The 27,519-nt window shown below is 43.4% G+C and overlaps 1 protein-coding gene across 2 annotated transcripts in view; it reads left to right on the top strand.

The window, feature by feature from the left end:
* The window catches only part of LOC110492586 (plexin A3), a 181,589-nt gene that overhangs the window by 43,268 nt on the left and 110,802 nt on the right, over positions 1-27,519 (top strand). For both annotated transcript variants that reach the window (XM_036947590.2, XM_036947589.2), the window contains exon 4: positions 26,707-26,847. In XM_036947590.2, the coding sequence (XP_036803485.2) occupies positions 26,707-26,847 (141 nt within the window). The remainder of the gene's footprint in view (positions 1-26,706; positions 26,848-27,519) is intronic.

Here is a 27,519-nt window from a genome sequence, read left to right as displayed (position 1 = left end):
GAAGACCAGGGTTTTAGGCCAGGGATTAGGCCATGGATAAGGCCAGGGATTAGGCCAGGGGGAAGACCAGGGTTTTAGGCCATGGATAAGGCCAGGGATTAGGCCATGGGTAAGGCCAGGGATTAGGCCAGGGTGAAGACCAGGGTTTTAGGCCAGGGTTTAGGCCAGGGATAAGGCCAGGGGTTAGTCCAGGGGGAAAACCAGGGTTTTAGGCCAGATCTCAAATGTTGGTCTGTCAAACGGGGGAAAAAATGTAATCAGAGTAATTGCAGGATTTTCTGAGTTACCTCAAATGAAGCTGTAAGGTTTTTCATAGAAAAACATTACATGAATATTGACGTCTTGATTTTGTCTAAAGTAATGTTTAGCAAAATTTGGTAATTGAGAAAACACACTTTATTTAACCTCAATGTCTACTTGTTTTTACATTGCATTGTTGTTTTTAGCTGTATAGGTGATGTATGTGGGATGTTTTCAGTGAATTTTGAACACTTTCAGACAATGCGATTAAACAAGATTAAAAAATATTTCTGCACTAAAATAACAGATTGACTCTGACAGCCCCAACAACAGATTAAACACATTTTGGACAAGGGATCGGTGTAAAAAGTGTACAGTTCAATACAATACAATATTATCTATCCACAATGTATGTTCTTAACCCTAAATATACCAACAACTAAAAGCATTGTATTTGGGACAAATCATTCTCTAAACCTTAAAGCTTGTAATGAATAATGTGCCAATCGAGCAAGTTGAGGAGACTAAAGTGCTTGATGTAACCCTAGATTGTAAACTGACATGGTTTAAACAATCTTTATGCAATGGAAGCTGGTACGGGGCGAGGTGATGAAGTGCTACGCTGCTTTTTTGATATCACAATCAACTACAGGCCCTAGTTTTATCACTCCTGGACTACTGCCCAGTTATATGGTCAAGTGTCTCAAAGCAGAACATAGGGAAATTCCAGTTGGCCCAGAACAGAGCAGCACAGCTGGCCCTTAAATGTACATGGAAGGCTAATATCAATAACATGAATGTCAATCTCTCCTGGTTCAAAGTAGAGAGATTGACTGCATCACTACTTGTCTTTGTGAGAGGTATTGACGTATCGAAAGCACCGAACTGTCTGTTCAAACAGCTAACAAGCAGCTCAGACATCCATACATACCCCACAAGACATGCCACCAGGGGTCTTTTCACAGTCTCCAAGTCCAAAAACAGACTCTGGGAAACACGCAGTAGTATATAGAGCCATGACTACATGGAACTCTCTTCCATATCAAGGAAGTCAAACGAGCAGGAAAATCAGGGTAAAAAACAGCATACAACTACACCTCAGGGCACAATGCGGACTGAGAAGAGACACAGATACTCTATTGTGGTGTTGGACATTTTATAGTGTACATTTATAATAAGAGAGTAATAATGTATTAATGTATATTATGATGTATTGTGTGTGATGTCATTGTTTTCACCCCGTTTGGACACCAGGAAGAGTAGCTGCTGCCAATAGGGATCCTAATAAATAGGAACATATACTACATATTAAACAGTTAGAAAGCTCACAGGGATATTGGTATCCACAGTACTCCATCAATAATCGGTTTCTTCAATTCAATTCTTCTTATATTCCCCAAATGTTTTCTTTTGAACATACACTAAATACACTGTGATTTAATCTTTAAACAACAGAACAATTGTCTCTCTGCCCCATGGCAAAATGTGTAGAATTTCAAGAAATTTGCTTTAAAACTGCAATATTTTCTCTCTACCTGGGGGCAAAATGTAGAATTTCAAGAAATTTGCTTTAAAACTGCAATTTGTTTTCTCTGCCCAGGGGCAAAATGTGTAGAATTTCAAGAAATTTGCTTTAAAACTGCAATATTTTCTCTCTGCCCCATGGCAAAATGTGTAGAATTTCAAGAAATTTGCTTTAAAACTGCAACATTTTCTCTTTGCTCGGGGGCAACATGTGTAGAATTGCAGAAAATGTTCTCTCTGATTCCATTGTGCTTTCCCAGGGCCTGAGACTTGTCCAGCCATGCACTGCAGAAGTCTTAGTAAAAGTGCTTGTATACTCTTTGTATTGCACTCTTAAGTAGAATCATGTGTTCTGAATAACGTGTCCCTGATGAATTTCCTTTCACAAAAGGGATCCCTGATGAATTTCCTTTCACAAAAGGGATCCCTGATGAATTTCCTATCACAAAAGGGATCCCTGATGAATTTCCTATCACAAAAGGGATCCCTGATGAATTTCCTTTCACAAATGGGATCCCTGATGAATTTCCTTTCACAAAAGGGATCCCTGATGAATTTGCTATCACAAAAGGGATCCCTGATGAATTTGCTATCACAAAAGGGATCCCTGAGGAATTTGCTATCACAAAAGGGATCCCTGATGAATTTGCTATCACAAAAGGGATCCCTGATGAATGTGCTATCACAAAAAAGGTCTCTGAAGCAAAAAACGTTTGAGAACCCCGGTATAGGCTACTGTAGTTAATTCCCCACGAAAAAACAATTGTAACGTCTTGCATTTACTGCTACAGGTTTGTAAGTCAACGACATACAGAATATTATTTTATTACAACGATATGACTGCACATATTTTGTATTTTTTTTTTTTAAACCTCTAAATGCAAGAACAATTCACCGACCTGCCCGAATATTAATAATGTTTCAAAAAGTACCCACATTCTTCCCTGGAACAGGTAGTAGATTCATTCGGTGAAAGTCAAGTTAAGAGCTCTGGCATTTCCTGCTTTTGTTGGTTCACACATAACGGACCATAAAAATGGGTACTCACTCCATTTTAATCTCAATGTTTCTACACATAAAGAGTCTCAATTGATTTCCCTAGCCCTAGGACAGTCCTAACAGGCCCTGTGGACAGCCGTGTGCTTTTAATACTTCACACTGTTCACGTTGTAGACAGTGGGAGAGCTGTCAAACATTGTTAAAGATTAAGTTCCCTGGACTGTGGTCCTGATAACATAAACACTGTCGGTCCACTCAAAACAGCCCTCAGCTCAGACAATGTGCCAGTTCACTTTTAGGGGTGAATTCCTAACATGGGGATGAGCTAAACCAACAAGCAATTTCCTGCTTAATTAATTCCCAAATTAAGTGCAGTATCATGTTTAGCGTGTTTGTGGCTGGCCTGGAGGTGGAAAGTGGATTGGCTTATTGGAATTTTAGGAGTCTCGTTGGGGTCGTAGACAAAAGTTTAGCTCCTTTTTGCTGGAGCCTTGACAGAGACTCTCCTGATTGAGTGTGTGTGTGTGTGTTTGTGTTAGTGCGTGTATGGGCTTGTGTGTGTGTGTGTGTTTGTGAGTGTATGTGCGTGTATGTGCTTGTGTGTGTGTGTGCGTTAATGTGCTTGTGTGTGTGTGTGTGTGTGTGTCATATTCCTGCTGTGAGATGGCTGTGCAGTCCACTGTCAGTCCGTTGGCTCCAGCCCAGTACCTGAGGAGTCACTGCTGGCCGCTCGTTCCTCTGAGATCACCGGTGCCTGACCAGACTCTGCTTCCTGACAGCACTTCCTGAAAGGGAACATTCTTGGAACACTACTTCTTCGAGGCCTGAGTGGAATTCACAGCCCATCACTGACTGGTTCTCTGGTTCAAATACAGTCCTTATTTTAGAACAAACAGGAAGCAAGATCTCACCACCACAGTTTTGATCCATCTGCAACCAATTGACACGTTGGCTTCCTACAATAATAGAACAATGATAGGTTAAGTAGCAAGGATAGCAGATAGAGACATGTTTTGGTGAGATCATGATTACTCAGTCGTTTGCGTACTGATTGTGATTAAGGGATAGTGACTCAGCAATTTGACCGACGTGCAACACTTGGACATGTACAGTGCATTCGGAAAGTTACAGACTTTTTCTAAAATGGATTACAATTATTTTTTTTCAAATCAATCTACACACAATACCCCATAATGACGAAGCAAAAACAGGTTTTTAGAAATGTCTTCAAATATATATATTTATATATAAATATAAATATATATATATTTAAAAAAATGTTTTTTAAAGAAGTTTACTTAAGTATTCAAAACCTTCACTCTGTATTTTGTTTAAGCACCTTTGGCAGTGATTACAGCCTCAAGTCTTCTTGGGTTTGACGCTACACGCTTGGCACACCTGTATTTGGGGAGTTTCTCACGTTCTTCTCTGCAGACGCTTTCAAGCTCTGCAAGGTTGAATGGGGAGCGTTGCTACACAGCTATTTTCAGGTCTCTCCAGAGATGTTCTATTGGGTTCAAGTCCGGGCTCTGGTTGGGCCACTCAAGGACGTTCAGAGACTTCTCCCAAAGCCACTCCTGCATTGTCTTGGCTGTGTGCTTAGGGTCTTTGTCCTGTTGGAAGGTGAACCATCGCCCCAGTCTGAGGTCCTGAGCGCTCTGGAGCAGGTTTTCATCAAGGACATCTCTGTACTTGGCTCCGTTCATCTTTCCCTCGATCCTGACTAGTCTCTTAGTCCCTGCTGAAAAACATCCCCACAGATGCTGTCACCACCATGTTTCACCGTAGGGATGGTGCCAGGTTTCCTCCAGATGTGACACTTGGCATTCAGGCCAAATTGTTCAATCTTGCTTTCATTAGACCAGAGAATCTTGTTTCTCATGGTCTGAGAGTCCTTTAGGTGCCTTTTGGCAAACTCCAAATGGACTGAAGTGCCTTTTACTGAGGAGTGGCTTCCGTCTGGCCATTCTACCATAAAGGCCTGATTGATGGAGTGGTGCCGAAATGGTTGTCTTTCTAGAAGGTTCTCCCATCTCTGTCAGAGTGACTCCAATTAAGTTGTAGAAACATCTCAAGGAGGATCATTGGAAACAAGATGCACCTGAGCTCAATTTCGAGTGTCACAGCAAAGGGTCTGAATACTTATGTAAATAAGGTAGTTCAGTTTAAATCTGGTATTGTGTGTAGATTGATCAATAATTGTTTTTATTTAATACATTTCATAATAAGGCTGTAACGTTGTTACATTAACTGTGTTAACTGTGGAGAAAGAGAAGGGGTCTGAATACTTTCCCGAACGCACTGTATCTCTGAGCAGCTCGAAACGGCTGTAGGGTCCTATAAAAATCTGTGTGGAAGAGAACGAGAACGGAATCACGGAATTCAGAACGGAATCACGGAATTCAGAACGGAATCACGGAATTCAGAACGGAATTCAACAATATAAAAAAAACATATTGAACTTAGTATGAAATCAGCTACATGTATTGAACTCATTAGAAAATGCATTCATTTGCCCAAGTGAATCATAAGACATGAACATAATGCATCAGTGATTGGTATTTTCATGCAACTTTCTGAAAGGCACAGGAAAGCAAGGAATTTGTTCTTAACTGACTTGCCTAATTAAATAAAAGTTAAATAAATTAAATAAAACCTTCTTAGTTAAATGTTAACCACAAAGTAGCCTATGCCTACCTGGCAGAATGATATCATGATTATTTGCATCAATCCAGTGGCCATTTGATTTGCAAACTCTGCATGAGCGCTACAGCAACACTGCTTAACCAAACAATGGTCTCTTCCTGGCACCCTTGCGTCAATCTAACTAACATAATACAAAAAAATCCCCATTAAAATGTGTCAGTTTAAGCTAGAGATAGAATGTTTTTTGCATCTTAATCCACAGCATCAGCCTATGTCGGCGTTCCGCATCTGCGGTGAAAGGTGGCATAGCTAGAGTGGTGTTTGTCAGACCTTGAGACATCCTGAAAATTGGTTTTCTCATGATAACGTCTGTAGCATCCGAACGGGTTGGCCTACAATCTATTATGATCCCTCTATGGAAAGGGGAGACTCATGAACGTAACCCAAAAATAAGGGGTTAAATATGTGTACAAAAAAAAACATTATATATATATATATATCCTGAGCTTTCTTATCTCTCCTAGATGTAGGACAGACACTTTAAAACCTTGTTTCTTATGATTTATTTTTGATTGTCTTTTTTGGCCATTTATGAATGCTTTGTTCACTGCGTTTCTATGGGCTATAGTAGTAAGGGCCAAATTCAAAATTGCATCAAATAATATTTATATATTTTATATATATATATATATATATATATATATATATATATATATATATATATACCTAATGGGGTCCTAAAATTAAAAATCAAATAGTTAAATGATCCATGGTATGACCATCTTAAAACAATTCCATATGTTAGACTTATACCCCCCCTTAAGAGGCTACACCTACACCTTATTCCCAGACCTCAAAAATAGTCTTCTGATGTGGTTTAAACATTGGTGTGGACTTAGGGAGAGAGAAAAAAGTGATTTTGAGATAGAACAACAAAAAAAACAGGGTAAAACTCAAACCTGGAAAAACAAAACGGAATTGGGGGAAAAATTACGGAATCAGGTAAAAAAAAAAGTGATTTTATCGGGCCCTACTAATAAACCAACCTGTGTTGCACCAGTGCTGTGTTTTTGCTGCAGGCCATTTACAGTAACCATGAATACTTCTCCGTAATTGCTCCTTTTGTGATGAGACCTGATGGATGCTGATAAGGACCATAGAGAAAGACTGTAGTTATGGTTGTTGGTAAGATAGATAAGAACCATAGAGAAAGACTGTAGCCTGGTGAGAGCCTCTCTATGATGCTTGGCTGGTGGAGGACCTGTCATGTTGTCTTGTCTCTGTCCTTTCCCTTCACCCTGTCTCCCTCTGCTGGTCGTTGTTATGTTACCTTTTCTCCCCCTCTTTTCCCCAGCTGTGCCTTGTCTCCTCCTAATTACCCATTCACCCCGTTCCCCACCTGTTCCCTTTTTCCCTCTGATTAGGTCCCTATATCTGTCTCTGTTTCTGCTCCTGTCCTTGTCGGATTCTTGTTTGTTTGTTTATGTGTCTCATGCCTGAACCAGACTATCATCGTGTGGGCTGCAACCTTGTCCTGTCCTGTCGGAATCTACCTGTCCATCTGAGCCCACGTATGTTCGTCATTAAAGTACTCTGTTTGTTAATTCGCTTTTGGGTCCTCATTCACGCACCATAACAGAAGAATCCGACCAAGAATGGACCCAGCGACTTCGGATCCTCTCCACTCAGCCGTCGAGATCCAGGGAGCGATGCTAGGCAGACACAAGCAGGAATTGTCTGCTGCTCGACATGCCGTTGAGACCCTGGCCACCCAAGTCTCCAACCTCACAGAACAGGTTCACCATCTCCGCCTCGATCCACCGGCCACTTCCAGGGCTTTCGAATCTCCGGAGCCCAGAATCAATAACCCGCCGTGTTACTCTGGGGAGCCCACTGAATGCCGCTCGTTCCTCACCCAGTGTGATATTGTGTTTTCTCTCCAGCCCAACACTTACTCCAGGAGCACTGCTCGTGTCGCCTACGTCATATCTCTCCTTATTGGACGGGCTCGTGAGTGGGGCACGGCAATCTGGGAGGCAAGGGCTGAGTGTATTAACCAGTATCAAGACTTTAAGGAGGAGATGATACGGGTTTTTGATCGATCTGTTTTTGGGGAGGAGGCTTCCAGGGCCCTGTCTTCCCTATGTCAAGGCAATCGATCCATAACAGACTACTCTATTGAGTTTCGCACTCTTGCTGTCTCCAGTGGCTGGAACGAGCCGGCCTTGCTCGCTCGTCTTCTGGAGGGTTTCCGCGCAGAGGTAAAGGATGAGATTCTCTCCCGGGAGGTTCCTTCCAGCGTGGATTCCTTGATTGAACTCGCTATTCGCATTGAGCGACGGGTTGATCTTCGTCACCGAGCTCGTGGAAAGGAGCTCGCGCTCTCCGTCGCCTCCCTCTCCGCATCACTACCATCTTCCTCTGCCGGCTCGGGTGCTGAGCCCATGCAGCTGGGAGGTATCCGCATCTCGACTAAGGAGAGGGAACGGAGAATCACCAACCGCCTCTGTCTCTATTGCGGTTCCGCTGGTCATTTTGCCACTTCATGTCCAGTAAAAGGCCAGAGCTCGTCAGTAAGCGGAGGGCTACTGGTGAGCGCTACTACTCCTGTCTCTCCTTCAAGATCCTGCACTACCTTGTCGGTCCATCTACGCTGGACCGGTTCGTCAGCTTCCTGCAGTGCCTTAATAGACTCTGGGGCGGAGGGCTGTTTTATGGACGAGACCTGGGCTCGGGAACATGACATTCCTCTCAGACAGTTAAAGGAGCCCACGGCCTTGTTCGCCCTGGATGGTAGTCCTCTCCCCAGGATTCAGCGTGAGACGCTACCTTTAACCCTCACTGTTTCTGGTAATCATAGTGAAACCATTTCTTTTTTAATTTTTCGTTCACCTTTTACACCTGTTGTTTTGGGCCATCCCTGGCTAGTTTGTCATAATCCTTCCATTAATTGGTCTAGTAATTCTATCCTCTCCTGGAACGTCTCTTGTCATGTGAAATGTTTAATGTCTGCTATCCCTCCTGTTTCCTCTGTCTCTTCTTCACAGGAGGAGCCTGGTGATTTGACAGGGGTGCCGGAGGAATATCACGATCTGCGCACGGTGTTCAGTCGGTCCAGGGCCACCTCTCTTCCTCCACACCGGTCGTATGATTGTAGTATTGATCTCCTTCCGGGAACCACCCCCCCCCGGGGTAGACTATACTCTCTGTCGGCTCCCGAACGTAAGGCTCTCGAAGATTATTTGTCTGTAGCTCTTGACGCCGGTACCATAGTCCCCTCCTCCTCTCCCGCCGGAGCGGGGTTTTTTTTTGTCAAGAAGAAGGACGGGTCTCTGCGCCCCTGCATAGATTATCGAGGGCTGAATGACATAACAGTGAAGAATCGTTATCCGCTTCCTCTTATGTCTTCAGCCTTCGAGATCCTGCAGGGAGCCAGGTTTTTCACTAAGTTGGACCTTCGTAACGCTTACCATCTCGTGCGCATCAGGGAGGGGGACGAGTGGAAGACGGCGTTTAACACTCCGTTAGGGCACTTTGAATACCGGGTTCTTCCTTTCGGCCTCGCTAACGCTCCAGCTGTCTTTCAGGCATTAGTCAATGATGTCCTGAGAGACATGCTGAACATCTTTGTTTTCGTTTACCTTGACGATATCCTGATTTTTTCACCGTCACTCCAGATTCATGTTCAGCACGTTCGACGTGTCCTCCAGCGCCTTTTAGAGAATTGTCTTTTCGTGAAGGCTGAGAAGTGCACTTTTCATGCCTCCTCCGTCACATTTCTCGGTTCTGTTATTTCCGCTGAAGGCATTAAGATGGATCCCGCTAAGGTCCAAGCTGTCATTGATTGGCCCGTCCCTAAGTCACGCGTCGAGCTGCAGCGCTTTCTCGGCTTCGCGAACTTCTATCGTCGTTTCATCCGTAATTTCGGTCAGGTGGCAGCTCCTCTCACAGCCCTTACTTCTGTCAAGACGTGCTTTAAGTGGTCCGTTTCCGCCCAGGGAGCTTTTGATCTCCTCAAGAATCGTTTTACATCCGCTCCTATCCTTGTTACACCTGACGTCTCTAGACAGTTCGTTGTCGAGGTTGACGCGTCAGAGGTGGGAGTGGGAGCCATCCTTTCTCAGCGCTCCCTCTCTGACGACAAGGTCCACCCATGCGCGTATTTTTCTCATCGCCTGTCGCCGTCGGAACGTAACTATGATGTGGGTAACCGCGAACTGCTCGCCATCCGGTTAGCCCTAGGCGAATGGCGACAGTGGTTGGAGGGGGCGACCGTTCCTTTTGTCGTTTGGACTGACCATAGGAACCTTGAGTACATCCGTTCTGCCAAACGACTTAATGCGCGTCAGGCGCGTTGGGCGCTGTTTTTCGCTCGTTTCGAGTTCGTGATTTCTTATCGTCCGGGCTCTAAGAACACCAAGCCTGATGCTTTGTCTCGTCTCTTCAGTTCTTCAGTAGCCTCCACTGACCCCGAGGGGATTCTCCCTGAGGGGCGTGTTGTCGGGTTGACTGTCTGGGGGATTGAGAGGCAGGTAAAGCAAGCACTCACTCAAACTCCGTCGCCGCGCGCTTGTCCTAGGAACCTTCTTTTCGTTCCCGTTCCTACTCGTCTGGCCGTTCTTCAGTGGGCTCACTCTGCCAAGTTAGCCGGTCACCCTGGCGTTCGGGGTACGCTTGCTTCCATTCGCCAGCGTTTCTGGTGGCCCACCCGGGAGCATGACACGCGTCGTTTCGTGGCTGCTTGTTCGGTCTGCGCGCAGACTAAGTCCGGTAACTCTCCTCCTGCCGGCCGTCTCAGGCCGCTTCCTATTCCCTCTCGACCGTGGTCTCACATCGCCTTAGATTTTGTCACCGGACTGCCTTCGTCAGCGGGGAAGACTGTTATTCTTACGGTTGTCGATAGGTTCTCTAAGGCGGCTCATTTCATTCCCCTTGCTAAGCTTCCTTCTGCTAAAGAGACGGCACAAATCATCATCGAGAATGTTTTCAGAATTCATGGCCTTCCGTCAGACGTCGTTTCGGACAGAGGTCCGCAATTCACGTCTCAATTTTGGAGGGAGTTTTGCCGTTTGATTGGGGCTTCCGTCAGTCTCTCTTCCGGCTTTCACCCCCAGTCTAACGGTCAAGCAGAACGGGCCAATCAGACTATTGGTCGCATCTTACGCAGTCTTTCTTTTCGCAACCCTGCGTCTTGGTCAGAACAGCTCCCCTGGGCAGAATACGCCCACAACTCGCTTCCTTCGTCTGCGACCGGGCTATCTCCTTTTCAGAGTAGCCTCGGGTACCAGCCTCCGTTGTTCTCATCTCAGTTCGCCGAGTCCAGCGTCCCCTCCGCTCAGGCTTTTGTCCAACGGTGCGAGCGCACCTGGAAGAGGGTCAGGTCTGCACTTTGCCGTTATAGGGCGCAGACTGTGAGAGCTGCTAATAAGCGTAGAACGAAGAGCCCTAGATATTGTCGCGGTCAGAGAGTTTGGCTCTCCACTCAGAACCTTCCCCTTAAGACGGCTTCTCGCAAGTTGACCCCGCGGTTCATTGGTCCATTCCGTATCTCTCAAATCATTAACCCTGTCGCAGTGCGACTTCTTCTGCCGCGATATCTTCGTCGCGTCCACCCGGTCTTCCATGTCTCCTGTGTCAAGCCCGTTCTTCGCGCCCCCGCTCGTCTTCCCCCCCCCCCCCCCATCCTTGTCGAGGGCGCACCCATCTACAGGGTCCGTAGGATTTTGGACATGCGTCCTCGGGGCCGTGGTCATCAGTACCTAGTAGATTGGGAGGGGTACGGTCCTGAGGAGAGGAGTTGGGTTCCCTCTCGGGACGTGCTGGACCGTGCGCTGATCGATGATTTCCTCCGTTGCCGCCAGGCTTCCTCCTCGAGTGCGCCAGGAGGCGCTCGGTGAGTGGGGGGGTACTGTCATGTTGTCTTGTCTCTGTCCTTTCCCTTCACCCTGTCTCCCTCTGCTGGTCGTTGTTATGTTACCTTTTCTCCCCCTCTTTTCCCCAGCTGTGCCTTGTCTCCTCCTAATTACCCATTCACCCCGTTCCCCACCTGTTCCCTTTTTCCCTCTGATTAGGTCCCTATATCTGTCTCTGTTTCTGCTCCTGTCCTTGTCGGATTCTTGTTTGTTTGTTTATGTGTCTCATGCCTGAACCAGACTATCATCGTGTGGGCTGCAACCTTGTCCTGTCCTGTCGGAATCTACCTGTCCATCTGAGCCCACGTATGTTCGTCATTAAAGTACTCTGTTTGTTAATTCGCTTTTGGGTCCTCATTCACGCACCATAACAGGACCTCTATGTGGTAGCACACAGATTCCACCCTCGCGTCCTAGGGTCAGAGAGAGGACTTCTGGGAATCGCATGATGACAATACGCCAACCAAGAGCTGCTTGGCCACTGAAGCATGCCAGTATGGAACAGAGAGACACTACAACATGGTTGGTTGGAGATGAGGACTAACATATTAAAGAGATACTTCAAAAGAGGCCTTGTTTCACCTTAAGTGCATCTCTTGATGTCGTTAGAGAAGACGCTTGTGTAAGTAGTGTGAAGAGTCTGAGGACTGTGTCACATAGAAGAAAAATGTGTGTCACTCAGACATTTGTTTGACACCCTTCATAATTAGGTTTTTGCTGTGAACATAGTTGTTACAACCAATATTTGCTGACTTTGTTCAAACAAGATTTAATGTCTATTGTACCGCAAGGCATGCACACTATTACACAACTTTCGGTAACAAATTGGGGTCAATATCATGTCTGTGTAGCTGATGTTCTATATGAGGCAGCAATTTGAGAATCATGTTGGCCTCTACACACTGCCTACAATTAGGTTTAATGAAGACTAATTGAAGAAAAAAAAAAGACAAGACAATTAATTGTCTGTACAAAAATGTGCTGTGTGTCTAACCCTGTTCCTTCCTGTTACTTCCTCATTGTCATAAAACAGACATACCACAGATCCCTGTTGACAGGGGGTTCAGAGGTCAGGACATGTCAGGGCTCACAGAGACACAGCCACATTAAGGTGGAAGAAAGGAATGGGCCATTTGTTTTAAAACTTTGAGCTGGTCCTCAGGCTATGTGGCCGTGGAGCTGTGGAGCAGAGATGGGACAAAGCAGGTGTTGAGTGTTGAGTGTGAGCGGAGATGGGGAGCCACCTCTGTTTTCTGGGTCTGTAGTGCTTTTAGCCTGATCTGACTAGCTGGCTGGGGGGGGGGGGGAGGATAAGGCTCCTAATTGAATCATCGGCCCTGCGTTCGGTTCCTGGGGTGCAGGGCTTTGTGTCCTCCCTTCTCTTAAGAGGATAAATGGGCAGATTGAGGATTTTGACCTCGTCTCACGGACCAAGAGCTTTCAGGTTTAATGTAAAATAGATTTCCCTCTTACACAAAAGGGTAGCCATTTTTTTTGAGAAAATGAAACTAAGTGCAGTAGTGTATCCCAGGCTTATAATCTGATAAGGAAACAGTGTTTTTCACCCCCTCTGTTTTCAAATGTCTAGTAACAGCATGTAGAGGTGTGTTTCTGTTCAATAGTATGGCACATGAAGACATACATTCTGAACATAGAATACATATTACTTCACCTAAACTGCTGCTTCTATGTTTTCTGCAACTGGAATATACTCAGTAGACTTGTATTCTTCAACTGGAATATACTCAGTAGACTTGTATTCTTCAACTGGAATATACTCAGTAGACTTGTATTCTGCAACTGGAATATACTCAGTAGACTTGTATTCTTCAACTGGAATATACTCAGTAGACTTGTATTCTTCAACTGGAATATACTCAGTAGACTTGTATTCTGCAACTGGAATATACTCAGTAGACTTGTATTCTTCAACTGGAATATACTCAGTAGACTTGTATTCTGCAACTGGAATATACTCAGTAGACTTGTATTCTTCAACTGGAATATACTCAGTAGACTTGTATTCTTCAACTGGAATATACTCAGTAGACTTGTATTATTCAACTGGAATATACTCAGTAGACTTGTATTATTCAACTGGAAAATACTCAGTAGACTTGTATTATTCAACTGGAATATACTCAGTAGACTTGTATTATTCAACTGGAATATACTCAGTAGACTTGTATTATTCAACTGGAATATACTCAGTAGACTTGTATTCTTCAACTGGAATATACTCAGTAGACTTGTATTCTTCAACTGGAATATACTCAGTAGACTTGTATTCTTCAACTGGAATATACTCAGTAGACTTGTATTATTCAACTGGAAAATACTCAGTAGACTTGTATTATTCAACTGGAATATACTCAGTAGACTTGTATTCTTCAACTGGAATATACTCAGTAGACTTGTATTCTTCAAATGGAATATACTCAGTAGACTTGTATTATTCAACTGGAATATACTCAGTAGACTTGTATTCTTCAAATGGAATATACTCAGTAGACTTGTATTCTTCAACTGGAATATACTCAGTAGACTTGTATTCTTCAACTGGAATATACTCAGTAGACCTGTACAGTTGTGGCCAAAAGTTTTGAGAATGACACAAATATTAATTTTCACAAAGTCTGCTGCCTCAGTTTGTATGATGGCAATTTGCATATACCCCAGAATGCTATGAAGAGTGATCAGATGGGCCTCCCGGGTGGCGCAGTGGTTAAGGGCGCTGTACTGCAGCGCCAGCTGTGCCATCAGAGTCCCTGGGTTTGCGCCCAGGCTCTGTTGTAACCGGCCGCGACCGGGAGGTCCGTGGGGCGACGCACAATTGGCCTAGCGTCGTCCGGGTTAGGGAGGGCTTGGTCGGTAGGGATGTCCTTGTCTCATCGCGCACCAGTGACTCCTGGAGGCGGGTGGACAAACAAAAACCCACAAATTCTGACAAACTCCAATCATTGATTATGCAAGAATGGGCTGCTACCAGTCAGGATGTGGCCCAGAAGTTAATTGATAGCATGCCAGGACGGATTGCAAAGGTCTTGAAAAAGAAGGGTCAACACTTCAAAAAATTGACTCTTTGCATCAACTTCATGTAATTGTCAGTAAAATCCTTTGACACTTATGAAATGCTTGTAATTATACTTCAGTATTCCATAGTAACATCTGACCAAAAATATCTAAAGACACTGAAGCAGCAAACTTTGTGGAAATTAATATTTTGGCCACGACTGTATTCAAGTGATACTGTTACTTTTCATATCTGATTATTTTTTTTTTTACAAAATCCTTTTCTTTGATGACGTTTAACATAAAATACAATACATGGCAAACTAAAAAGGAAAAAGTAATAGCATTCGTCTCTCATTCCTTCCTCACGTGTCATTGTTGCATTCCATATTGTACTTGAGCTCCAACCTGACAGTTATTGCTAAATACTCTCCAGGACCTCAGTCAGATTCCCTTTAGACACTTAAAAGCGTCGGCACTCTCCAGCGAGGGAAACTGACCTCCGCCAAGGGATCGAGACATCTGTCATTCCTATCCCCAGTCACACATTTAGCGGCAGGAACGGACACATGTGGCCCAGGTCCCCAGCTTTTATTGAGCGCTTTGGAGAAAAAGTTAGATATTTATGATCAGTAGTATCAGTATCATAGGGCTCGTCCAAAGGGCTCGTAGGGCTCGTCCAAAGGGCTCGTAGGGCTCTTCCAAAGACAATGCTTTTAATGTCTGTTTTACATTTATTACATAATGCTGAGGCTGCTGGGAGTTTTTGTTGTTTTTTTTGCAAAGTTGACCTGGGTGTAAGGCAAGCTATATGCAACTTTGAACAGAAACCAGAGGATTGAATAAACAGTACCAGTCCAAAGTATGGACACAGCTGCTCATTAAAGGGTTTTTCTTTATTTTTTACTATTTTCTACATTGTAGAATAATAGTGAATACATCAACAATATTAAATAACACATATGGAATCTTGTAGTAACCAAAAAAGTGTTAAACAAATCAAAATATATTTTATATTTGAGATTCTTCAAAGTAGTCACCCTTTGCCTTGATAACAGCTTTGCACACTCGTGGCATTCTCTTAACCAGCTTCATGAAGTAGTCACCTGGAATACATTTCAATTAACAGATGTGCCTTGTTAAAAGATAATTTGTGGAATTTCTTTCCTTCTAAATGTGTTTGAGACAATCAGTTGTGTTGTGACAAGGTAGGGTGGTGTACAGAAGATAGGGGCAGTAGTGTATCCCAAGCGTATTCTCTGATCCTCCAGAATGTTCCTTAGCTATAGTCACATAGCAGCAGGAATGATTTTGTCAGGATTTAGAGGGCATAGACCATGGTTATTGTGTTCAACTCTTTTATTATCTACACTCTGTTTTTTCGGTACACCACCCCGCTCACGAAAATGGATCGCCCCTACAGGCAGTGACTCACGTGACCGTGGCCTGCTATATAAAGCAGGCAGACAGGCACTGAGGCATTCAGTTACTGTTCGATTAAACCTGAAAATGGGCAAAACTAGTGACCTAAGCGACTTTGAGCGTGGTATTATCGTCGTTGCCAGGCACGCCGGATCCAGTATCTCAGCAAAGACTGGCCTCCTGGGCTTCTCACGCACAACAGTGTCTAGGGTTTACAGAGAATGCTGTGACAAACAAAAAACATCCAGTCAGCGGGTCCTGTGGGTGTTGATAAAAGAGGTCCAAGGTGAATGGAAAGAATTGTTCAAGCTAACAGGCGGGCCACAAACAGACAAATAATTGCGCAGTACAACAGTGGTGTGCAGAACGACAACTCGGAACGCACAACTCATCAATCCTTGTCAAGGATAGGCTATTGCAGCAGACTACCACACCGGGTTCCACTCCTATCAACTATAAACAAGAATAAGTGGCTTCTGTGGGTACGCAATCACTAACACTGGACAATTGAGGAGTTGAAAAACACTGCCTCGTCTGCTGGATTCCAGTTCCGTCAAACTGACGACAGAGTCAGGATTTGGCATAAGCAGCGTGAGTCCATGGCCCCATCCTGCCTGATGTCAACGGTACAGGCTGTTGGCAGTGGTGTACTGATGTGGGGAATATTTTCCTGGTCCCTTGATACCAATTGAGCAACAAACATTTCCAATGCTTTGTAGAATCCAGGCTGTTCTGGATGCAAGGGGGGGGGGTTAATAATTTAAACCTTTATTTACCTTGGCAAGTCAGTTAAGAACAAATTCTTATTTTCAATGACAGCCTAGGAACAGTGGGCAATGCTTTGTTCAGGGGCAGGACGACAGGTTTTTATCTTGTCAGCTCGGGGATTAGATCTTACAACCTTTCGGTTACTAACCCAACACTCTAACCACTAGGCTACCTGCCACCCCGTAAACTGACTAGTCAGTGGATTTTCTTGTACGAGTAACACTGAGCATTTCATTTGCAGCTTTAGGATGCAAATGTTATACTGGCTGAAACATGGGTTGCAAAGATATTGGTAATTTAACAAAGTTACCGGAATCTACAGTAATTTTGGTAATTAACAGAAAATCTATATCAATCTATCGTAAATTTGTTAATTTACACTTGAATAACTTGTTAAAAAAATATTCATATATAGTATTCATTTTTTTAATATCGATATCCATATTGCCCATGAGGTTCTATTTACAAAAATAAATCTAAAGGATATTTCATGCTGAAACACTCATATTAAACACCAATGATATTCACTACGTTGATGGTTTATATTCAGGATAATATTTTACAGTTTTGTTATTGTATTTTATCATATTATTTAATTATTTTAGATATTTTACATGTGATAAGGCCAGAGAGAGGGCCAGAGATGATAATGTAATAATCTAAAGTACCCAAAATGGCCACTAGATGTCTTGTGATAGAGTACATAAAATCCAGATTTATATTAAATGTTTTATTTAACCTGGATTTAAGTAGGCAAGTCAGTTTAGCACAAATTCTTATTTACAATGACAGCCTACCCCCCCGGCCAAACCCTACCCTGGACGACGCTGGGCCAATTGTGTGCCACCTTATGGGTCTCCCAATCACGGCCTGTTGTGATACAGCCTGGAATCAAACCAGGGACTGTAATGACGCCTCTAGCACTGAGATGCAGTGCCTTAGACCGCTGTGCCACTCGAGAGCCCCATACAAAAATTCCCAGTAATATACCCACCCTTTGCAACCCAAGGCAAAACAGACAATATAAATAGTTGGAACAGTTCAGTACAGCTGCATTCAGTGCTTGCTGTCTGCGGTAAGAATTCTATATAGAGGGCAACTAAATGAAGAATTACATTGAGTTGATCTAATATAAAACATTTTCTGCATTCCCTTTGTGGAAAAACACTATAGTATGTTCCAGTCTCCCTTCACTCAATAAAAACAATCCTACCAAAGGATTATTATCAAGACATTTCTTAATATGACCACATTTAGAGTCCCTGCCATTTTTCACAGGCACAAATGTGACTGATATTTAGGTAAGGATTTGACAAAGGGACTGTAAAGCACGTTAACCATTTCAGTGTTTGCAGTAAATGTCTTCCTGTCGATGGAAGGGGGAGGTATTGTACCTTCCCTCTTAAGTCATTTCTATTTTCATTTTACAATGAAGGACTAAGATGGTGTAATTTCTCTCATTCTTCATCCTCCCTCTTTCTCTTCACCCTGATGAATGGCGTCCTCCTTCCTCCTAAAGGCAGACAAGACACCCTGTTGTGATAGGCAGTTAAGTCAACAACCCCTGGCCTGACCTCTGATTCATAGTGCTCCTTACCCTATCCAGTTCCACCTTTAATAATTCACATGTTTGTTGCCCTTTTTCAAATGTCATCACTTTCCCACATTTAGCTTGTATGGCTGCGCCCTGGGCCAGCGGCCTGTGTATTCTCACAGCCCTGGAACACAGACAGATGCATCAGGCCCATAGGGGGCACGTGCCCCCTCAGAATGTTCAACTTTTTGTTAATGTTGTTTCTCTAATACCACTAGCCACTTAGACATTTTAGGAAGTTGGCTTATGCTAGCCCATATACAGTGGGCAAAAAAGTATTTAGTCAGCCACCAATTGTGCAAGTTCTCCCACTTAAAAAGATGAGAGAGTCCTGTAATTTTCATCATAGGTACACGTCAACTATGACAGACAAAATGAGGGAAAAAAATCCTGAAAATCACATTGTAGGATTTTTAATGAATTTATTTGCAAATTATGGTGGAAAATAAGTATTTGGTCAATAACAAAGGTTTATCTCAATACTTTGTTATATACCCTTTGTTGGCAATGACAGAGGTCAAACGTTTTCTGTAAGTCTTCACAAGTTTTTCACACACTGTTCCTGGTATTTTGGCCCATTCCTCCATGCAGATCTCCTCTAGAGCAGTGATGTTTTGGGGCTGTTGCTGGGCAACACAGACTTTCAACTCCCTCCAAAGATTTTCTATGGGGTTGAGATCTGGAGACTGGCTAGGCCACTCCAGGACCTTGAAATGCTTCTTACGAAGCCACTCCTTCGTTGCCCGGGCGGTGTGTTTGGGATCATTGTCATGCTGAAAGACCCAGCCACGTTTCATCTTCAATGCCCTTGCTGATGGAAGGAGGTTTTCACTCAAAATCTCACGATACATGGCCCCATTCATTCTTTCCTTTACACGGATCAGTCGTCCTGGTCCCTTTGCAGAAGAACAGCCCCAAAGCATGATGTTTCCACCCCCATGCTTCACAGTAGGTATGGTGTTCTTTGGATGCAACTCAGCATTCTTTGTCCTCCAAACACGACGAGTTGAGTTTTTACCAAAAAATTATATTTTGGTTTCATCTGACCATATGACACTTTACCAATCTTCTTGTAGATCATCCAAATGCTCTCTAGCAATCTTCAGATGGGACTGGACATGTACTGGCTTAAGCAGGGCGACACGTCTGGCACTGCAGGATTTGAGTCCCTGGCGGCGTAGTGTGTTACTGATGGTAGGCTTTGTTACTTTGGTCCCAGCTCTCTGCAGGTCATTCACTATGTCCCCCCGTGTGGTTCTGAGATTTTTGCTCACCGGTCTTGTGATCATTTTGACCCCACGGGGTGAGATCTTGCGTGGAGCCCTAGATCGAGGGAGATTATCAGTGGTCTTGTATGTCTTCCATTTCCTAATAATTGCTCCCACAGTTGATTTCTTCAAACCAAGCTGCTTACCTATTGCAGATTCAGTCTTCCCATCCTGGTGCAGGTCTACAATTTTGTTTCTGGTGTCCTTTGACAGCTCTTTGGTCTTGGCCATAGTGGAGTTTGGAGTGTGACTGTTTGAGGTTTTGTCTTTTATACTGATAAGTTCAAACAGGTGCCATTAATACAGGTAACGAGTGGAGGACAGATGAGCCTCTTAAAGAAGAAGTTACAGGTCTGTGAGAGCCAGAAATCTTGCTTGTTTGTAGGTGACCAAATACTTATTTTCCACCATAATTTGCAAATAAATTCCTTAAAAATCCTACAATGTGATTTTCTGGATTTTGTTTTCTCATTTTGTCTGTCATAGTTGAAGTGTACCTATGTTGAAAATTACAGGCCTCTCTCATCTTTTTAAGTGGGAGAACTTGCACAATTGGTGGCTGACTAACTACTTTTTTGCCCCACTGTAGGTTCCCCATCTCATAACTAGCTTCCACGTACCCATTTCAGGCTATCAAGTTAAAGTAGCTATATAGCTTGTCTATCTGTTATGCGGAGTGGAACAGGGGAACCCAAGAGCAGACTCAGATGAGAAAACTGGGATGAAGTAACCAAGGCATTTATTGAAACACAGAGGGAGATGGAGTACAGGCCAGGGGAAGCTCAGGTGGGTTGTTTAGAACCAGGTGCGGAGGCTGAGGCTGGAGCGAGAGGGGTTGGGACAGGGTAAGCAGGTCCGGAGGGGAATCAAAAGGAGTAGTAGAGTGGGGAATCCAGGACAGAGTAGCAGGATGACGATACGTTGAACTGGAGACAAGGACCAGAGTCAGGGCGGGCGGAACTGTAGCGGAGAGGAAAACAGCATCAGGCCTGGAAACCAGGCACACCAGGCTCTATCAGTAACAACCGGCTAGAAGCATAGACTGAGCAGAGATTATGATCTGGCAGCGTGGAAGTGGCAGGACTGAGTATTTGTAGAGGTCTTGATTATGGAGCAGGTTGCAGCTGGTGTGTATCTGCTCTGACTCCAGCACACCTGTCTCAGCCCACACAATCACACAGACAGAGAGAGGGAGAGGGAGAGAGTACTGGGGGAGTGGCGGCAGGTTAAGGACACAGGATGAGCAGTAGAGGGCGTGGCAGGAGCAGATGTAATACTATCTTAGCTGCCATCAAGGTTGGTAGACTTTAGGAAAGCAACCAAGTGAATAGGACTCACTGTACTGAATAAGACTGACATTCCTTTCAATCTTTTGAGCAGAGATGCAGAGAGGCATATTTCGTTTCTTTTAAAAAATGACAACCAGTCAGTAGGATACAAGTAGCTCAAAAGGTATACTTAGATATGCAGAAAAATAAACATGTTTTTTACGTAGAATTAAGCATAATGATTATTGCTCGAGCTTGCATGAAAAAGCTGTTTCAGGTGTTTGAAAATTGCTAAATTATCCAACTTCCACCCACCAGCCATCCTCACATACAGTACTTTGTGCTCCCTTAGATTTTTGTGGTGCATGCCGCCCCTGGACAGAGATCAGAACTCTCACAACGCCCTGATCTCTCTAAAGTGTTTCTATTCTGGTGCATGGAGCACCATATACGCAGCTACACTGATTTACTCTTACCCCTGTCACCCCATCTGGAGGATATGGAGACATTTAAATTAAAGGATTAGGGGAAAAATTCATGTTTTTTTATATATCTCAAATGTAATCAAAAATGAAGATTATCTCTTTCATTAAATACAATTTTACAGAACATTCAGTGTTGTTACGGAAATAACCAATTGATTTTCATATTTGCAGAAAACATGCAAGAATGTCTAAATAATATACAGTATCTCTCACCATATTCATGATACAGTGCAAAAATCTAAGCAAACTGAAATAAGAGAAAGAGAGCATATAGATTCACAGAGAGAATAGAAATCAGCCTAACTAAACATGATTGGCCCTTAGAAAGAAGTCCTGATGAGTGATCCAAATCCATATCAGACGAGCAACCGAACAAGCAGACCTATACCTCCTCTTTATTCCCTGTTACCATGAAATTATTGTTTCCCTGGTACCATGACATCATTGTTTCCCTGCCACCATGACATCATTGTTTCCCTGCCACCATGACATCATTGTTTCCCTGCCACCATGACATCATTGTTTCCCTGCCACCATGACATCATTGTTTCCCTGGTACCATGACATCATTGTTTCCCTGTTACCATGATATCATTGTTTCACTGCCACCATGACATCATTGTTTCCCTGCCACCATGACATCATTGTTTCCCTGCCACCATGACATCATTGTTTCCCTGTTACCATGACATCATTGTTTCACTGCCACCATGACATCATTGTTTCCCTGCCACCAATGACATCATTGTTTCACTGCCACCATGACATCATTGTTTCACTGCCACCATGACACCATTGTTTCCCTGCCACCATTACATATTTTTTTCCCTGCCACCATGACATCATTGTTTCCCTGCCACCATGACATCATTGTTTCCCTGCCACCATGACATCATTGTTTCCCTGGTACCATGACATCATTGTTTCCCTGCCACCATGACATCATTGTTTCCCTGCCACCATGACATCATTGTTTCCCTGCCACCATGACATATTTTTTTCCCTGCCACAATGACATCATTGTTTCCCTGCCACCATGACATAATTGTTTCCCTTCCACCATGACATCATTGTTTCCCTGGTACCATGACATCATTGTTTCCCTGCCACCATGACATCATTGTTTCCTTGCCACCATGACATCATTGTTTCCCTGCCACCATGACATCATTGTTTCCCTGCCACCATTACGTATTTTTTCCCTGCCACCATGACATCATTGTTTCCCTACCACCATGACATCATTGTTTCCCTGTTACCATGACATCATTGTTTCCCTGCCACCATGACATCATTGTTTCCTTGCCACCATGACATCATTGTTTCCCTGCCACCATGACATCATTGTTTCCCTGCCACCATGACATCATTGTTTCCCTGTTACCATGACATCATTGTTTCCCTGTTACCATGACATCATTGTTTCCCTGCCACCATGACATCATTGTTTCCTTGCCACCATGACATCATTGTTTCCCTGCCACCATGACATCATTGTTTCCCTGCCACCATTACATATTTTTTTCCCTGCCACCATGACATCATTGTTTCCCTGCCACCATGACATCATTGTTTCACTGCCACCATGACATCATTGTTTCACTGCCACCATGACATCATTGTTTCCCTGTTACCATGACATCATTGTTTCCCTGTTACCATGACATCATTGTTTCACTGCCACCATGACATCATTGTTTCCTTGCCACCATGACATCATTGTTTCCCTGCCACCATGACATCATTAAATGCATGCTCTTCAACCGATCGCTACCTGTACCTACCCGCCTGTCCAACATTACTACTCTGGACGGCTCTGACTTAGAATACGTGGACAACTACAAATACTTAGGTGTCTGGTTAGACTGTAAACTCTCCTTCCAGACCCATATCAAACATCTCCAATCCAAAGTTAAATCTAGAATTGGCTTCCTATTTCGCAACAAAGCATCCTTCACTCATGCTGCCAAACATACCCTTGTAAAACTGACCATCCTACCAATCCTCGACTTTGGCGATGTCATTTATAAAATAGCCTCCAATACCCTACTCAACAAATTGGATGCAGTCTATCACAGTGCAATCCGTTTTGTCACCAAAGCCCCATATACTACCCACCATTGCGACCTGTACGCTCTCGTTGGCTGGCCCTCGCTTCATACTCGTCGCCAAACCCACTGGCTCCATGTCATCTACAAGACCCTGCTAGGTAAAGTCCCCCCTTATCTCAGCTCGCTGGTCACCATTGCATCTCCCACCTGTAGCACACGCTCCAGCAGGTATATCTCTCTAGTCACCCCCAAAACCAATTCTTTCTTTGGCCGCCTCTCCTTCCAGTTCTCTGCTGCCAATGACTGGAACGAACTACAAAAATCTCTGAAACTGGAAACACTTATCTCCCTCACTAGCTTTAAGCACCAACTGTCAGAGCAGCTCACAGATTACTGCACCTGTACATAGCCCACCTATAATTTAGCCCAAACAACTACCTCTTTCCCTACTGTATTTATTTATTTATTTAGCTCCTTTGCACCCCATTATTTTTATTTCTACTTTGCACATTCTCCCATTGCAAATCTACCATTCCAGTGTTTTACTTGCTATATTGTATTTACTTTGCCACCATGGCCTTTTTGCCTTTACCTCCCTTATCTCACCTCATTTGCTCACATCGTATATAGACTTGTTTATACTGTATTATTGACTGTATGTTTGTTTTACTCCATGTGTAACTCTGTGTCGTTGTATGTGTCGAACTGCTTTGCTTTATCTTGGCCAGGTCGCAATTGTAAATGAGAACTTGTTCTCAACTTGCCTACCTGGTTAAATAAAGGTGAAATATATAAATAAAAATAAATAAAATCATTGTTTCCCTGCCACCATGACATCATTGTTTCCCTGTTACCATGACATCATTGTTTCCCTGCCACCATGACATCATTGTTCCCCTGTTACCATAACATCATTGTTTCACTGCCACCATGGCATCATTGTTTCCCTGCCACCAATGACATCATTGTTTCCCTGTTACCATGACATCATTGTTTCCCTGCCACCATGACATCATTGTTTCCCTGCCTCCATGACATCATTGTTTCCCTGCCACCATGACATCATTGTTTCCCTGCCTCCATGACATCATTGTTTCCCTGTTACCATGACATCATTGTTTCCCTGCCACCATGACATCATTGTTTCCCTGTTACCATGACATCATTGTTTCCCTGCCACCATGACATCATTGTTTCCCTGCCACCATGACATCATTGTTTCCCTGCCTCCATGACATCATTGTTTCCCTGCCTCCATGACATCATTTGAATCACAGGGAGACAGGAGGAAGTGTAATATTTATCTAAATTCCAATTACCTTCATCTGAGCTGTTTGATGTTGTCAAGAGGTCAGCACTCAGCAATGACTCTGCATTTCAAACACTCCAACTAGACCGAGGAGGACATTAGCCTCCCAGAGACTCGGCTGTAGTTGCAATATGCCATTCTTCATTATGTCCTGTTCTCTGGAGGCTTGTGTAGGGTAGTTTCAGTGTACTGACTGCAGACAACTAGACCCACACTGTGTACTTTAGCTGTGTTATCTTCATGAAGCATTGCTGCAGGACGGCCAGTGCAATTCTGAAATGGCTTGGGGACTGGTCACAAATAAGAAGAATAGTAATTTAGAATTTGGCAGATTTAATAAAATTGTTGTTCCATTAAAACAATACAGTGCTTTAATTTAGTCCAATGAACCTTGATTTATGACATCAGTGGTATTGTTCTGATTTAGCATGTCATATTCCCACAGGGCTAGCTAACTGTACTGTACCATCAGGCCTGATAAACTGTATGCCACATGGTGTTACAGCATCAACCAGGGCAAGGACTTCACTCTGCTGTGTTTACATATTCCCAGGTCTTTAAACAGGCACAATAAAAGGTCAACTGGGGCTTACTATGTACCTGGCAGGTCCTGCATGGTGTGCAGGTTGGCAGGTTCTTTATCTTTACCTGCTTCAATGGCAGCAGTTTGCTAACTGTGAACTGGCTTTTTTTTCTGTTGTTCTTTGCTAGTTGTTTTGTAATGCTGCAGTGTTTCAGTTATGTTATTGCAGCCTAGTTTCAGTTACATTTCCTTGTCTTTACGCTATTCTGGAATTGGCACGAAAATACAGTTGGATGTAGTTTTTCTCCATAATTCCAACCCACTACATTGAGAGGATGAGTCCATGAAATGGGATTCTGAAACTATTGATCACGACATCAACGACTTATGAGTAAGATTTTCTCCAGCGAATCAGAGCATTTTGCATCATAGCAATGAATGCCTGGATAGATTTGCGTAACAGCCATGGAAAGTGGTTTAACATCTCTTATTTGATCATGTGTCAGACGTATAAGCCCCAGGATCTATTTCACAAATTATCAGATGCCCTAGATAGAAAAAAGAGAAGAACTTGCTGGAGGAAAATGCTAATTGTGTCTGTTGTGGTAAACGCAGGCATTTGGAAGTTGTGAAAATGAGGAACGTAACAGCAGATAGCTGGGTGTGAGATGACTGCAGCTGGTATCACTTGAACTGACAAAGCGCAGACAATGACCATCATATTTTCCTCCCTGCTGTTTCACTGCTGTGGGGGATATGGTCTCCGTCTTGGCCAGCAACTCGTGACACCCAATATGGCAGCATTCAACTAATGGATGCCACCTTGTCAACACTAATTACTAAGACTGCAGCAACGAGGAGGCAGCTAATTAACAGACTAACGATGTTTGTCACTTCCGGCTGACCCAGATATTTAGGAGAAAGCCAAGCTTGTCACCCTCACATTTTCTCCTGTTTATCTTTCCACAAATGTCTACATTTCTATTCCATGTTTTGTCAAAATGGATTCCTCTATATTTCAGCATTCATTTGGTTTATTTACCATTCTCTTCCTGTCGCTGCCATATTTCCCTCAGAATTGATTAGGACAGAAAAGCAAGGTGTCATTTTTTTTCCCTCTGAAATGAAGAATGTGAAAACAGGTGAGCTTTGCAGCAGCCATAACTGCAGTTGTCAGAGCTCAGAGTATTTATTCCCAATCACATCAAAGATTAGAACTCCTTTCCCCGCTCAATGTTCTAATTATCAGTGTAAGGAAACAGAGACGGTGGTAATGATGAAACAGCGGGGGTTGTGTGTGTGTGTGTGTGTGTGTGTGTGTGTGTGTGTGTAACTGTGTATAGTAAGCATAATACATTTTTTACTGATCTTACATATTGAGACAATTCCTCCTCACCAGCCCCCCCCCCCATACATATTCAGTATCCCTCAGAATTTATTTTCTAGGTCAGTGAAAGAGCTGAGGATTTGTGGGAGGTTTGGGGAATGTTGTTTGTGTCTGATTCAAAGCCAAATTAAAATAATGTTTCTGTTTTCAAACTTTGAAAATGTTCCCCACGTATAGTTTGGTTCGCAAAAAATATTCACAAAAAATATTACATTGTCGTGACTCTTCAAATAATAATCTGAAAAAAGTATGAAATTATTTAGCAATTTGTTTAAACATCTGTCTCATTTTCCCTCAGATCCGAGTAGATGGCATACCTCCCCCGTCCCAGAGTGCTTTGCTGTATGAGACTGTTACAGTGGATGAAGGGAAACCTATTCTGCGTGACATGGTCTTCAGCCCTGACTACCAACACATCTACATGCTAAGTGACAAACAGGTGAGACACACACACACACACACACACACACACACACACACACACCAGATAGAATAAAGCACTGACCACCAAAGCCGATCCATTTCACAGGATGTGAAAATGGAACATTATGAACTTTTCCATTGTGGAATGTTCCAGAATTACCCACCAATGAGTTTAATACAGTCCTACTTTCCGAGATTCTCAAACCTTTATGTAACGGTAATATAAGTCGAATGTGTACACAGACTATCTCTAACTGATTTACTTCTCCAGATATCTGCTTTTGTTTCACAGTCCCATTCATAATGCGTGTGAAAACATTTGTTCTGCGCTATGAAGACCTATCTTGGAATTCTTAAAAATACGTTTGTCAAAAGGAATTGAATTAGACCCAGGCACTGTCAACAGTCTGCTTTGTTTTAAAACCCAACCGGAATTTCAGGTATGTTGTTTTAACATCTGCACGACTGGAAGACAGGATATGAAACACCAGTTCTGTCTTTGAATTCTGCCTCAGCTGGTTCACTATTAGGAAACTTTAGGGACGTGTCTCCATGGAGAGGCTTGCAGAATATCTCTATTCTAAGAGGTCTTATTGTACAGAGGATAGGAAGGTTAACACACCAAGTTCCTCTGCAGTTGACGAGAATAAATCCTCCTACATACAGTACATACAGCTGCACGTAATGC

This window comes from Oncorhynchus mykiss, chromosome 16, assembly GCF_057628025.1.
Source record: "Oncorhynchus mykiss isolate SJ-2025 chromosome 16, ASM5762802v1, whole genome shotgun sequence".
Taxonomy (NCBI): Eukaryota; Metazoa; Chordata; class Actinopteri; order Salmoniformes; family Salmonidae; genus Oncorhynchus; species Oncorhynchus mykiss.
This window is presented reverse-complemented; position numbering and strand designations above follow the sequence as displayed.